Source organism: Felis catus, chromosome B4, assembly GCF_018350175.1.
Source record: "Felis catus isolate Fca126 chromosome B4, F.catus_Fca126_mat1.0, whole genome shotgun sequence".
NCBI classification, from domain to species: Eukaryota; Metazoa; Chordata; class Mammalia; order Carnivora; family Felidae; genus Felis; species Felis catus.
The window spans coordinates 72,257,050-72,272,177 of NC_058374.1; the positions used below are offsets into that span (position 1 = coordinate 72,257,050).

The window sequence follows — 15,128 nt, forward strand, 5'->3', positions numbered from 1 at the left end:
AGCACTTCATAATTTTTAGCCATGAATGATAAGAAAAAAAAAAAAAAACATTTTCATTTCACTTAAACACTCCTATGGGACTATTGTCTATAGAGGCTTGATAGTTGAAGGTTTCTGCAATTCTTTACTTTCCTCAAACTTCAAAGTTAACAGAGAAGAGAATACCAGAAAGAAAACCATTCCCCAAGTAAGAGATCATAAAGTACAAAATGCTTCTGAATTTCTTTAATAAATCTTACTGTAATCCCCAAAACGTATGTCTTACAATGCATCCCATAAACTTGTGAATACATTCTACAGTGGTATGCACCCCCATATGGTTGGTAAGATCTCAAGATTTGAAACCTGATGGCCAGGGTCCAAACTCTATTCATTAACCTCATGACCTAGGGCCATCACCCTAACCACACTGCCTTCGTCCTGTCCCTTCTTCCTCATCTGGGCAACAGGAATGTTGGCAGTAACAGTGCCTACTTCCTAGGACTATTGTCATGAGGACTGTCATGAATTAATCCACCTTAATAGGCTTAGCACACTCTCTAGAGCATAAAAAAGGACCCAATATATGTAAACGAGGTTAACATTATACAAAGGAAAGAAACAATACTATAAATCATTTAAAGACGAGTTTTAAGTTTTAAATTGTTGTCAGCAGATCCCTGCTCCTACTTCCCATAGAGACACTGAGACAAGCTTCTTCTGAGAGGACTTTTAAGTAAAACATCTAGAGATAAAGACACAGGCTAGCATACCCCAATTCAAATTATGTTCACACAAAATAATTTCTTGATGCTGACTGAAACTGTTGTCTTCTAAGACATTACCTTCTTTAAGCCCGAAAGCCTCAAAGTCTATAACTAGGAATGTAAGCAAATTAGAAGCCACTTTCTTTACACAGATTTCTCACTAACAAAATTCCACATCATGAACTTCTAATAATGTTTCTTGTCCACAGATTAATAATAACCAAGTTCAAAACCACATCATTTCCTTTTTCTGCCTCATTTCCTTCAAAGTGAAACATAATTCTTTCTTGGACCTAGAATAAAAATTTCCAGATTAACTAAGCAAATCGTTACCAGAAATGCAATTTTATAATACTACTATTTCAGGATACTCAAAACACATAAAACATCTGTGTGGTGTCTGTTAATACACAAAAATAACCTAAAAATGTGGTGTATACCACCTAAGTGGAAAATTGAGTCTATAACTAGAAGTGCAAACAGAAATCCACTCTAGAATCCATCAGTATTGTGTTTTGAAGTTCAGTTGGGAACATTTTAAGAACTGTGACACTTCCTTAAATCTTGGCCAGAGGTCAAAAACTGCTTGGCATGGATGTTTCATGTGCCCAACACAGTATTTTTTAAATTATTAAACTCAAATATTTTTAGGTGGGCCATGCCCTTTATTCACTCATAGGCCCTTAAGGGCATTTTGTTTTGCAAACCTTAACTAAAGCCCATCCTTACAGAGAAGAGATCAAAAGATAACTGTTAGTTTAATGGGTAACTCACTGATGTCCTAATAAAGGCCAGAGACTTGGAAAATTAAGGGTACTAACAGTATCATTCAGAAATTCTTATAGTTTGCTTGTTGCGTTAATTTTAAGTATATGCTTGCGGTGTATGTACCTAACAGTGGCTTATTTGATTAGGACAGCTGAGCTGAATTGTTAAAATTCGATAGCTAGATTCTAAAAGAAACCAGAAAATAGAGAATTTTTAAAAACATGTCCCTGTGATATGAAAATTTGGGCTAAAATCCAAATTTTACATTGTTTTCAAGAAATTAATCGCATTCAGTCAACAGTTGGTTTTTCCTCAAATAAAAGGAAATGAATTTGCTTGATGCAATATTTAAAGAGGAACTAGCTCCTACTGATGCATTTCCATGAATATTTATATATATACACACATAGAGACACGCACGTATATACACGCACTCAGAGTAGGGACTGAGCCCAACTATATAACTCTCAATTCTTTTCAGTTCCATTGTACTCTCTGGGAGATTCTATTCCACTTACAAATTAAAAATTAAGCCTGAGTCTGGGAGCCAAACAAGAGAACACTGGAGAGGACTTCCTAAAGCATTAGTTCGTGCATCACTCCAAAGATATTATGTTTTAGGCACTGATGAGGCACAAGCTAGCTGGCTTTAGAGTCAAAATATTATTAGTTAGGCGCCCTTTTCAAATTAACAAGGAGGAAGGCTTCCATTCAGACAGCCCCAGTAAGCACACCCTTGTCTCCAGCTTCTTCAGAACACAAATACAAGGCACCCTGAAGTGAATTTGCTTCTGGGGGCCGTGCGCCTGAACTCTCCTGGATCAGTCTTTCTGAAGGTTCTGGCGAATTCTCCCTCCATCTTGGACTTGAGTGCTGTTGGGAGACTTCCCAGAGCGAAGGACATGGAGAAGGGAACCCCAGAGCAGACCGCGAGAGGGGATCCTCTTGAAGGCCTACTTCTTGGATACACCTGTTGGAAAGCACTTCTTTCTCTTTGGAATTCCGCCATTTCATTCTTCTGTTCTGAAACCAAATTTTCACCTATTGACAAAATAATTGGACAAAACGATCACTTATTCCATGTTACTTCACTTCAGTATTTTAAACTATAATTTCTCCTAGTATACCCTTCTATGAAATACCTTATTATGACAGCCAGCCTAGCAAAGTCCTTATCACTTTTCACTGGGCTCCTTCAAAAATATCTGAGAAATTACTTTAGCATAATATCCACACACTTATGAAACAAAACGACTGTGATAAATTGGTTACATCCTACAAGTATGACGTCTGATTTAACTCTCAATAGTTTAAAACATCATTTAGGCAATGCTAATTTATTTATAAAAAGGAAATGCCATTGACTAGTAATAATGTTTATTTTGTGCCAGGTGTCAAGGCATGCATGTTACGCCGTATACATAACTTAATCCTCACGGTGAATGCAAGAAGTCCTCATTTCACACGTATGAAAACTGGGGTTCAGAGTGATAAACCAGTTCAAAGTCATAGAGCTAGTAAAATGGAAGCACTTAGAACAGAATCCATGACTGTGCTACTCCAGTGCCCAGGCTCTTATAACATTTAGATTTCATCAGGAACTTCTAGAAAACTAAATTAAGAATACATTTTATAATGTTTTGATCAATTCCAGGCTTTATACAGTTTCCAAGTTTGATTACTCTAAGGATTTATCAAACTTGAAGAATTAGGCTCAATAAACAGCAACTAGTTGTTGTACTTATAATAGTGGTTTCTAATTTGAGCCGTATTCCACCTCACCCTACCGGAGTCTGTCTTTACTACTAACTTCTGTCTTTATCTGCTACATAGTCAACTGTGCCTGGTCAGAAAACTTCACAACAGGTTTCCTGGCATCTCAAAAATCCAATCACATTATTTTCCTGAGCATTACACTGCATCTTTACATGAACAATTTAGTGGATTTCTATTTTTAAAACAAAAACTAGAAAATTCTACATAAAAAAAAAATCATTGAAGTATTACCAAGTATTTCTCCCAATGAAGGAAAAAATTGAGATGGTCTTTTCAGATTGGGAAAACAATTTCTTCATTCTTTCAACCTGACTGGCAATTTCAAAATGGCTACAAAGAACCTGACCCCAGGCAAGTGAGTCCAAAAGACTGCCATCTCAGTTACAATCCTGTGGTTAAGGCTTTTCATAAGAAAACAGTACTAATGTGTACATACCAGAGCATTTGGTTCTATTCATGAACTCATTTATTATTTGTGGTGAGCATTTACTCCTAGAAAGCCTGCCAAGTATTTCTAGTGGGCTTTCACTAAGACATTTATTTGTGCCCACTGGTGCCACATTCATTATTTTCTTTTTCCCGTCGCTTTTCTGCATATCAAGAGTTGTTTCTGGGTGATATCTCAGTGGAAAAAAAAAAATCAAAAAAGTTCCTTCACAATCAACAGTATTGAAACAAAGGTACATATTTGGGGAAAATCATAAATGAAAAGTTCTACCTCTCAACAAATACAAAAACAACTTCCAAATGGATTAAACAGCTAAACACAGAAACAAAAGTATAAAAGTTTTAGAAAAAACTAGAAGATATCATCACAGTCATGGAGAGATGAATTTTTTTTTAAGCATGACATAAAACATTAAGGCCACAAAAGAAAAAAAATAGAGTTGACAATATAAAAATGAGAAATTTCTGTGTAAATAAAGATACCACAAACATGAAAAAGCCACAAACTACTTTAAAGAATTAAAACCAGAGACTCAAAGAGATATTTGTGATCCATGTTCATGCATTATTCATAATAGCCAAAAGGCAGAAGCTACCAAAATGTCCACTGATGGGTGAATGCATAAACAAATGTGGTATATCCATACAATGGAATATTATTCAGCTTTAAAAGGTAAGGAAATTCTGACACGTGCTACAACATGGATGAACCCTGAAGATACGCTAAGTGAAATCAACCAATCACAAAAGGACAAATACAAATGATTCATTTTAAAGTACCTAGAACAGTCAAATCATAGGGACAGAAAGTGGTGGTTGCTAGGGGCTAGAGTGAGGGAGAAATGGGGAGTCACTGCATAATGGATACAGAGTTTCAGTTTTACAAGATGAAAAAAGTTCTGGAGACTGAAGGTAGTCATGACTGTGCAACAAAAAGAACTAAGTACCTGATGCCACTAAACTGTACCCTCAAAAAAGGTTAAAATGGTAAATTTTATGTTATGTATATTTTGCCACAATGAAAGAAACCACCAACTTGGAGAGTCTGCAATGGCTGTAACAAGAAAATGTCACTAACTATAATATTCCAACTATTTTGATAACAGCTACAATAACTGCTACAAATAATACAGATAACAGCTAAAAAGTGGGAGCAATCCAAACACCCACGATGAAGATGGATAAACTGTGGTAAACCGTGTGATGGAATACTACACAGCCATGAGAACCGATGAGCTACTACTGCTTGCAAACATGTGAATGAATCTCACAAACATAATATTAAGGAAAAGAAGCCATATACCATAGAATTTGTACCAAATGATTCTGTTTATATAAACTACCCCCAAATAGGCAAAACTAATCTATGTTGTTAGAAGCCATGATAGTGGGTAGTCTCAGAAAAGGAAACAGTAACCGGGAGGGAATCTGCAAGGGACTACTGGCCTGGTGATAGGGTTCTACTGCTTGATCTGGGTGGTGGTAACACAGATTATTTGTCCTCTCCTTCAGAAAATCAAGATACATGTAGGGAATAATCCCATTTATATATCTATATTTATATATATCTATATTTATATATATTTATATTTATAAATATATTTATATTATTTATAATAAAATATTTTATGTTATTTAATTATTATTTATTTATTATGTATTTATTTTATTATATAATATTATTTATATAAAATATATTTATTTATTTATATTATATATATTTTTATATATTTATAAATATATAGATGGGATATATATATGTATATATATAAATGTATATATTTCCTAGGGAAAGGAAACAGTTAAGGAAAAACACATACACATGCACACACAATTCTGGGTCTCAATTCTAAGTCCCTATTATAAAATCAAAGTAGATTCCTCATAGGGTCCCTGTGAGGATAAATGACATCAAATGTAAGGACACATGGTAATCATGGTGCATTTGTGTTCATTTATTTTAAAGATAAAGAAAATACATGGTTCATCAAAGAAATTAAAACAAGAGCCATTTATAAATGACAGTAGTAAATGAAGGAGTTGGGTTGGAAAGGGAGGAGATGAGTTTTCATTTTTAACTTTACCAATTTCCCCTTTGTTTGAAATGCCATGTGTTAATTGTGTAATTAGATGTATATGCAAATAAGAAAATGTGAAATTACTTCTGAGATGTTCACCAAATTCAGTGACATAAAAAGTATTCATTCCTCAGGCACTTGAATTTTAAAAACAATACAGTCAACTATGTAACACTATACACCTGTGAATGAGAACTAGACGATAACATACAAACAAGGAAAACAGTTTGTTTTCTTGGAATGGACAGATTATGGTCATCCCCTCGTAAATATTCTCTGATATGCCTGCTGCATCCCCTTTCCAATAGTCTGTTCTTAAGAAGATGATATGTACTGGGGTGCCTGGGTGGCTCAGTCAGTTGGGGGTCCAACCGACTCAACTTTGGCTCAGGTCAGGATCTCACGGTTCTCAATGTGCAAATCCCACACTGGGCTTTGCACAGATAGCGCAGAGCCTGCTTTTAATTCTCTGCCTCCCTCTTTCTCTCTGCCCCTCCCCGCTAGTGCTCGCACTCTCCCTCTCTCTCTCTCAAAAATAGATAAGCACTAAAAAATTAAAAAAAAAAAAAAAGATGACATGTACTATCAAAGATGTTCACATGGTCTCAGAGCACTGTGAGATCAAACCTAGCCACGTTTCCTGTTTTAACACTTACTTCAAGTTCTGACTCAACCTCCCCAACCTGCACAGTTTCTCCCCTCTAACTCTGGAGACTTTTATCCATATCAGTGAGACACAGGTGGGTCCTACTGAGCTTCTGTGCCTCCTTAGGCCCAACGATTCCTCTAAGGATGAGACAGTTCCATCGCTAGACTCCCCAGGGGTATAGGGACCAGTCATACGGCTGTCCTCCCGAGACACGGAGATTAACATAAGGCTCCAGAGAGATACGTAACTTTGAGGACCACTGACCTAGCTCCTTTATTTGGCAGTATATCTAACCTTCCAGGTGATGTCTCCTATGTTATTGTCTCATAACATAGGAGACAATATTATCTAACTGTTATTATCTAACTGTTCATGACCTTCTGCTTCATTTTTCCAGCTGCTCATATAAATTCCTGAGTACGAAGAGTGTATCTCAGTCAGTCCTTATCAACACTCCTTGCTGCCCACTTCGCACAGTGTCTTGCACGCAGCTGATTTATCTATCACATACCCAGAATGGCTCAGTGACATAGAGTTCCTACATTTGTCCCTGTTTTTGAAGTGAGAAACTGAGGCACAGAGCAGTCAATTAAGGTTAGGGACTCATTAGTATCACACAGTGAGGAAAGCACAGACTGGAGGATCCAGGCCAATTACACTCTACCACACCACGTAATGCTTCCTACAACTAGAAGCAGTTGGGCGTGGGGGTAGGGACAGATCACTTCCCTAGGGAAAGGAAGCAGTTAAAGAGAAAGAAAGAAAGGTTAAGGAGAGTTTCATCCAAAAATAACTGGTTTAATAAAATCCAAAGTTAGAAACCAGGTCATTTGTACCGAGGGAAGAACAGGTGAGCACAGTGGTTAACACAGAGACTGTGCTAACAACTTCAGTGCCTTGAAGCTAATTCAAAAAATCCAGGTGGATTGTAGCCTTGCATCACAAAAGCCAGCTTGGCAGATGGACTACCTGCTACATTTCAACTGCTGCCATCCCTCTTAGTCAAGTGCCTTGTGCAGTGAACATGCGGCACAACCATGCAGGATAGCACCAGGTGAAGGAGAACACAACTCCAGAGTCAGGTAACCTGGGGTGAGAGCCCAATTCCCAAGCAGCTTCACTACGTGACATCAGACCTATCTGTGTTCACTTCTCTACATTTTCTCATCTAGAAAATGAGAATGATTACAGTGCTTATTTCACATGGTGATTATAAAATGATTAAATAGTCCAATACTAGTGGCTTAATGTACAAGAAAGGTTTGTAAGTGTTGCAACTATGAAACTACTTTACTGTGCTTGACATAAGCCCAAAATGCAGAATAATGAGATCTAGTTAGAGATATTTATGAGTCACACATTTGGGACTGGATTTGGGATTGGAAATGAAGAAAAAGACGGGAAAACAGTTCCTGCTTTTGTAGAACATTACGTAGTCTACTCTGAAACCAGAGCAAACAATTAACGATACAAAGGCCACATCCTTAGTGTTTCTCTTCATTTAGGAAGATTTAAGCATGCAAAAACCTAGACCTCTCAGCAAATGGACCTATTTCCAAATAGGAATTGTGATATGTATTTCCACCCACTAAAAAATTGCGAAAATCATTTCAATAGCACTTTAGGGTCCAGCACCATACCTAGTACAACAGATATTTGCCAAACGCATGGGTTTCATTGTATTCCTTCAGAAATCAGGAGCAGTGGACATCTTCCTGCTCATTAGTACCTGTGATTCCTTTAGTCCCAAGCTGATGGCAAGTTTCTTTCGGTCTGTTTTGCTGATATATTTCTGCTTCTGAAACATTTTCTCCAGAGCCTTTCTCTGATCCTCAGAAAAAACAGCTCTTCTTAAAATACCCCGCCGAGCTTTGGAGTTCGAGTCCTGGGTCAGGAGGGACAGCACATTCTCTTCTCCTAGAGGGGGAAAACATATACAAAACCTGGTTAGCTTTATTAGTAAGGAGAAGTCAGTCTGCCTTTCCCAGGACAGCATCTTCCTTCTCTGTACTATGGCCAAACACTCTTATCTCTGAACTCTGCACACTTTGAGCAGTGCTTCTTCCATGTTTTTGGTCATGGACTCCATTGAGAATCTGATAAATGCCCTTCGCTCCCCAATGAGATAAAAGTACATCTGCTCGCCCTCCCAATTTGGGTGCCACATTAGAAAGTCCATGGTCCCATGGGGTGCCTGGGTGGCTCAGTTGGTTAAGTGTCTGACTTCAACTCAGGTCATGATCTCATGGTTCATGAGTTTGAGTCCCGCATTGGGCTCTGTGCTGACAGCTCAGAGCCTAGAGCCTGCTTCAGATTCTGTTTCCCTCTCTCTCTGTGCCGCCCCCCCCCCACTCATGCTCTCTCTCTCTCTCTCTCAAAAATAAACATTAAAAATTTTTTAATTTTTCTCTACTTCTTCATTTATTTATTCATTTGTTTTCTCTCTCAACAAAGTTTGAACACTTACCATATGCCAGGCCGTCTGCTCAATGCTACACATTGAGAAACAAGATAAATATATTTTATTATATGCATTACCTGTAAGATTTAGTGGAAGGCATTTATTTTTATTTATTTTATTTTTAACTTTTTAATACTACTTATTTTGCAATAAAATAAATAGCTTTTGAATTTTCAGTATTGTTCTTTTCTTCCTTTTTTTTTTTTTTTTCCAGAGAGAGCGCACGCAAGCAGTAGAGGGAGAGAAATTCTTCATCAGGTTCCACCGGGAGGGCCTAGCATGGCCCAATGCAGGGTTCGATTTCATGACCCTGAGATCATGACCTGAGCTGAAACAAGAGATGGATGTTCAACCGAATGAGCCACCCAGGTGCCCCTGGAAGTCATTTACTCAACTAGCATCACAAATGTGAGGATGTATTCCTAAGGAGGCTGCCTTGGGAGCACAAAGCAAGGGTCTGATCTTAATCTGGGATGTCAAGGAAAGCTTACAGGAGTCAGAGATGTTCAATCTGAGAAAGGAAGTTTGGAAGACCCCCAATCACCACCACTCCCCAATCCAAGTGATCATCAACTCCTTCAGGTCAGAGATATTTACTACTTTTTCTGCCTTTTGCACAACTGGTTCCCACCCTCTGAGAGTTTCCTTCATCATTCACCATTTATTCATTCATTTGGCTTTCCAGCTGTGATAGGCAGAACAATGGCCTTCCCAAAGATTACATACTATGTATGTTCCCTAGAACCTGTAAATATGTCATATTACATTACAAGGGAAAAGTAAGGTTCCAAGTGTAGTATCAGTTGCTAATCAACTGACCTTGAGATTACAAGACATCCTGGGGTATTCTAGGGTATCCAGGTGGGCCTAATGTGATCACAAGGGTCCTTATGAGTGGAAGAAGGAGAAAAACAAGGAAGTCATAGTCAGAGATTTACTCTCCCTGATGCTACACTCTTGCTTTGAAGACGAAGGAAGTGGCCACAAACCAAGAAATGCAGACGGCCACTAGAAACAGGGAAAGGCAAGAAACAAATTCTCCCCAAGAGCCTCCAGAAGGAACACAGCCCTGCTGACACTTGATTTTAGTCCAGTGAGACCCATTTAAGGCTACTGAACCCCATAAATATAAGATAATAAGCTTCTATTGTTTTAAGACAGGAGATTTGCAGAAATTTGTTACCACAGCAGAAGGACACTGATACCTGGTATCAGACTAACTGAGCTTATTTGAGGAAACCAGACACAGCACATGGTCCCTGCCCTTAAGGAGCTCACCTTCTCATGGGAGGACTAACACATGAACACCACAGCAGAATATAAGCACCAGGGGAGCAGGGACTCCAGTTTATGGCTATAGCTGGTATGCATTCTGGTGCTTAATAATTATTTCTTTAAAAATTTTTTAAAATATTTGTTTATTTCTGAAAGAGAGAGAGACAGAGTGTGATTGGGGAAGGGACAGAGAGAGAGAGGGAGAAACAGAATCTGAAGCAGGCTCCAGACTCTGAGCTGTCAGCACACAGCCTGATGCAGGGCTCGAACTCATGAGCCGTGAGATTATGACCTGAGCCAGAGTCAGATGCTCCACAGACTGAGCCACCCAGGAACCCCAAAAATTACATCTAAATAAAAAAGCAAATGAATGCCTTAAGCCCCAGAATAGAATGCTCTATGAAATTCTCTGGTATCACAAAGGAGGAAGTAATTAGTTCAGAGAAAGCAGGTTGAGCCAAGTCTAAAAGAACAATCCAGTTCAAGAGAGAAAGAACCAAGGCCAACCTAAGCAGAGTGACTGCATGTCTAAAAGCACTAAGGCACACCTATAAATACAGAGAACAAACTGATGGTTGCCAGAGGGGAGAGGGGTGAAGGGCTGGGCAAAATGAGTTAAGGGGAGTAGGTAATACAGGCTTCCAGTTACGGAATGAGTAAATTATGAAAATAAAAGGCACAGCACAAGGAATATAGTCAATGATATTGTAATAGTAATGTATCGGGACAGATGGTAGCTATACTTGTGGCAAACACAACATAATGTATAAACTTGTTGAATCACTGTGTTATACACCTGAAACTAATATAACCTTGTGTGTCAACTACACTCAACATTTTTCTAAAAAGCATTAAGGCATGAAGGAATAAAGTTTATCTGAGGAAAAGTAAACAGCCTTCAAGGCTGGGGAAAGGCATGAAGCAGCAGGTGCAAGCTGGCACCCTTATCCAGCCTGCAGATGGGCTTTGCTGGTCTTAGAATTCTGATTGAGCTGTCCACATTTCACAACTAGGAGATTTCATGTGAAGTCCAGGTTTCTGACATCTCTTCAAAGGGAACCACACTATGCTCACCTTCCCAGAAAGTAAAGAGCTACCAGAGAACGCAGCAGGTGCCCCCTCTTGATGGAACATGTGGCCCCCAGTCTGTCACAGCCTCACCCAGCTTACCAGGCTCTTGAAGACATTTGGACCTTTGACATAGAGATTAGAGTGGAATGGGGCCAGATCATAGAGGATTATAAGAGTCTGGGACATTATCCAACAGTAGTGAAAATCAAGAGGAGATGTTTAATCAGGGTGTGACATGATAATAATAAACACACAGTACTCTGTACCATTATATTTACTCTGTGTTAAGCCACTGACACACATTAATTCATTTAATCCTCCCAACCTATGCCATCAACATTACATACTATTATTTTCCCCATTTTACAGATGAATAAAGTGAAGATCAGATAGTTTAAAAAACTTTGTCCAAGGGCACATGACTAGGGTTTCAAACCCAAAACAACTCATTTCAAAACAAAGGCTCCCAACCCTACACAATATATTCTAACACAATGTGACTTATATTTTAGGAAACAAGTGTCAACAAATGAATAAATCTTGTCAAATCTCCTTCTGCAATATGATACTTCCTTTCCTATTGGCTAAAAGATTGCAGATCATCTCCCAATGTGTCTCTCAGCCCTGGTTTATATCTCATTCTGGTTCCTCCTCACATTGCTAGAAGGACCACTGGCCTCTCCCTCTTTCCTTCCAGCTCTGTTACACTTGCATCTCCTTAGAAATGCCATAGCTTCTGGGATGTAATCCAGCCTCATTCTTTGCAAAGGTCTGCTTTTACTGATGCTCTATCCATCCATTCTATCATGAGATCTTGGTTAGTTTTCCATCTAGAGCATCATTTCCTTCTTTTGCCTGTCACATGCCAAGGCCATATCTTGAAGTCATGTTTTGACAACTGCATTCACTATTTCTTTATCAAAGATTTAAGTAGCTTTATGAACTCTTGGTCAATAAAGAAAATATATCTCAATATGTTCTTTTTCTAAATGCTCTTCTCTGAATTTTTCTTGGTATAGAGACTATGGAATTGGCCCTCCTGCCACAGGGACTCAACTGTTGGGATGATGTCTCTCCAGCACAAAGGACTTTGAAATATAAGACAGAGAAGAACTGGGCTTGGATCACTGCACTTACCTGTATGACTTAAAGCAAGTCACTCAGCTTCTTTCAGCTTATCTTACAGGGTTGCTCTAAGGATTTGATGACATAATACAAGAAAATTTCAGTGCCTAGCCCACAGTAAGTATCCCACAAATCTACCCACTTCCATTTGTTAGATTTCATTTGATTCTTTCTCTTAAAGTTTATTTATTTGGGGGGGGGAGGGTCGGGGGGGAGCACAGAGAGAGGGAGACAGAGAATCCCAAGCAGGCTCTGTGCTGTCAGCACACAGCCCAATGCAGGGCTCGAACTCACAAACCATGACCTGAACTGAAATCAAGTCAGATGCTTAACTGACTGAGGCACCAGGTGCCCCAGATTTCATTTGATTCTTCTAAGAACCATATGGCACAGACATCCTCTGTATAGATGAAGAGGACCTTGTGAATCAAAATTCTTGGCTCCTTCCTCTGGCCCACACTGTTTCTTTACTCAGATGTTACAACATGTCAAAATGGAAGGGAGGAAACACTTATAAAAGCCAAAGTTCCTGTCTGTGACTAGAGGCTTCTGACCCCTGTCCTGGGCCTGTCTGTGAGCCTGACTACATGGTATCTCCCATACAGCCTAATAACTGTGTCCTCAAATTTAGCATGCCCTATCACTTGATTTTTTGATTCTGGCATTTTTAATTTGTTAAGGTATATAATCTATCATTATAATAGCCATATGTATTAAAAATTGGGGGAAAAACTAAATATGCAAAGGTAAAGAAATGTATATGTATATTATACTATATCCACTTGGTAAAATTATTTAAAGAACTATGAAGATCAAGCAGCAGCAAAGAAAATCTGCTTTAATGCGTATGATAAGATCCATACTATGCTTACAACTAGATTAAAATGCAGGGAAAAAAAAGACTGAAAAAGCAAAAATAAATACTAAAATAGAGTACTGTACAGTTATGGACAAATAATTCATATCTATTCTGCGTTTTAAGTGTGGTCCTATTTTCTAAGGAAAACAAGCAAACACTATGGCAACCTTTTTGGGAATAATCTGGTGGAGTGATTGAGATGTCACTGAGTGACAAGTGAAGATGAATCCAATCCATCCTTCAGGTGCTCACAGTTGATAAGTGAAGATCAATCCATCCTTCAGGTGCTCACAGTTGATAAGGAGAGGTCCAAGAAATATACAGACAGCCACAACACAGTGAGATAAATAACCACAGACCACAGCAGAGAAAGTATTTAAGAGCCAGATGAGAAGCCACTTAGACTTGGAAGCTAACAGAGTAAGTCCTGAGAGAGAGGAACAGCTAGAAGAATAGCAATTCCTCTTGCTGGCAGCCTAGACAAAGGCAGGCAGAGCAGAGGGATTAGCATTTGCAGACTCACAAGTGAGAGGAGGACATGGCAAAACACGGTGGATCTGGAATCTCACACAGCTTGGTATCTCCAGATTGTGGGGTATGAATGGCAGAAACACAGGCGATAGCTAGATAGGTATATTAGGGCCCTGGTGGGGGCAGGGGGAAGGTTTTGCCTGAAAGAAGTTTATGCTGTAACTTACCCTAGAGGAAAGCCTTTCAAGGAGCACCTAAAATGCTGCTACTCAGCACTGTAGAAAGGCCTGTATTTTCTGAGCTAATAAAACTTTTCATATCTATGGGGAAATGCACAGCAAATTTATGGACCTACAAGCCTAATTTTTAAAAATCTACATACATTTTTTTCTAAGCAGAGATTTTATAAGTAAGGACCATGATTCTCCCCCCTTTAGCCCCTTCTTCACCAAGGTCTACAAGTGTAAATAAAACAATGGGGTAACACATTTCAATATCCCTAAAACTTTTATTAGAAACTCATAGGTTTTCCTATAGAACTATTTTCAAGTAAAGACAAAGAAGATTCCCATTGAGAAAATCTACAAATATATTATTCTCTCCAATGTGGTAAATACTAACATTTTGGAAGTCATGGACCCAAACCAGACTCAATCTCTGAGAAATCTGGAGTGGTTATGAAGGTCAAAGGGTTAACTCCTGGACCTGGCACCCTACAGACCTACAGTGAATATGATACAACTAATGAACAAGCAAAAAAATACAGCAACGATAAAGACTATGACATTCTTCCTTTCTTTGCTACTACCTGGTTTCTCTTAGCACTCCTCTCAATACACAAATCCTGCTGGTTTTCATTAGGTGATATGCCTTAGGTTCCTACTAAAACAGTATTTATGATAAGATGCTACTTATACCGTTGATGCTCTTTTCCATGTCTCCCCACAGTCTTTTATGGGCTCTCTCTGGATCTAACCATAAACCACACCATGGAACCTACACCACCTCCATTCCTTCTAAGCCTATGAATATGTGCTCAAGTCTCTGCCTGCAAAACAAACATACAGACTTTAAGAACTTGTTGGTGACTCAAAATTCTTTCAGAAACTACTAAACTGTTATAAGCAACAAACACCTAGTAGAACTATGTCTAAACTCATGACAAATGTCTGACTTGTATGGAAACTTCCAGGTGATGATAAATTAAATAAATAATATAATATAATATAATATAATATAATATAAAAATAAAAATAAGCAGATATAGAGTTTAAGACACATAGAAAAGAGGCTTTAAAGGCCAGGGCCACCAATTCAATGTGCTACAGACTCTACCAATTTGGGAATATCACTATTTAAAATGTGGCTTCCATATACATGGGGCTCAACAAGTACTACTGTT

At 38.5% G+C, this 15,128-nt stretch overlaps 1 protein-coding gene across 1 annotated transcript in view; it reads right to left on the reverse strand.

Moving 5' to 3' along the window:
- Positions 1-210: 210 nt before the first annotated feature.
- Positions 211-15,128, reverse strand: part of DBX2 (developing brain homeobox 2) — a 35,607-nt gene continuing 20,689 nt past the window's right edge. Inside the window, exons 3-4 of the mRNA XM_023256974.2 lie at positions 8,194-8,381; positions 211-2,555 (exon numbers count right to left, since the gene is read on the reverse strand). Of these exons, the coding sequence (XP_023112742.1) occupies positions 2,226-2,555; positions 8,194-8,381 (518 nt within the window). The 3' untranslated portion in view covers positions 211-2,225. The remainder of the gene's footprint in view (positions 2,556-8,193; positions 8,382-15,128) is intronic.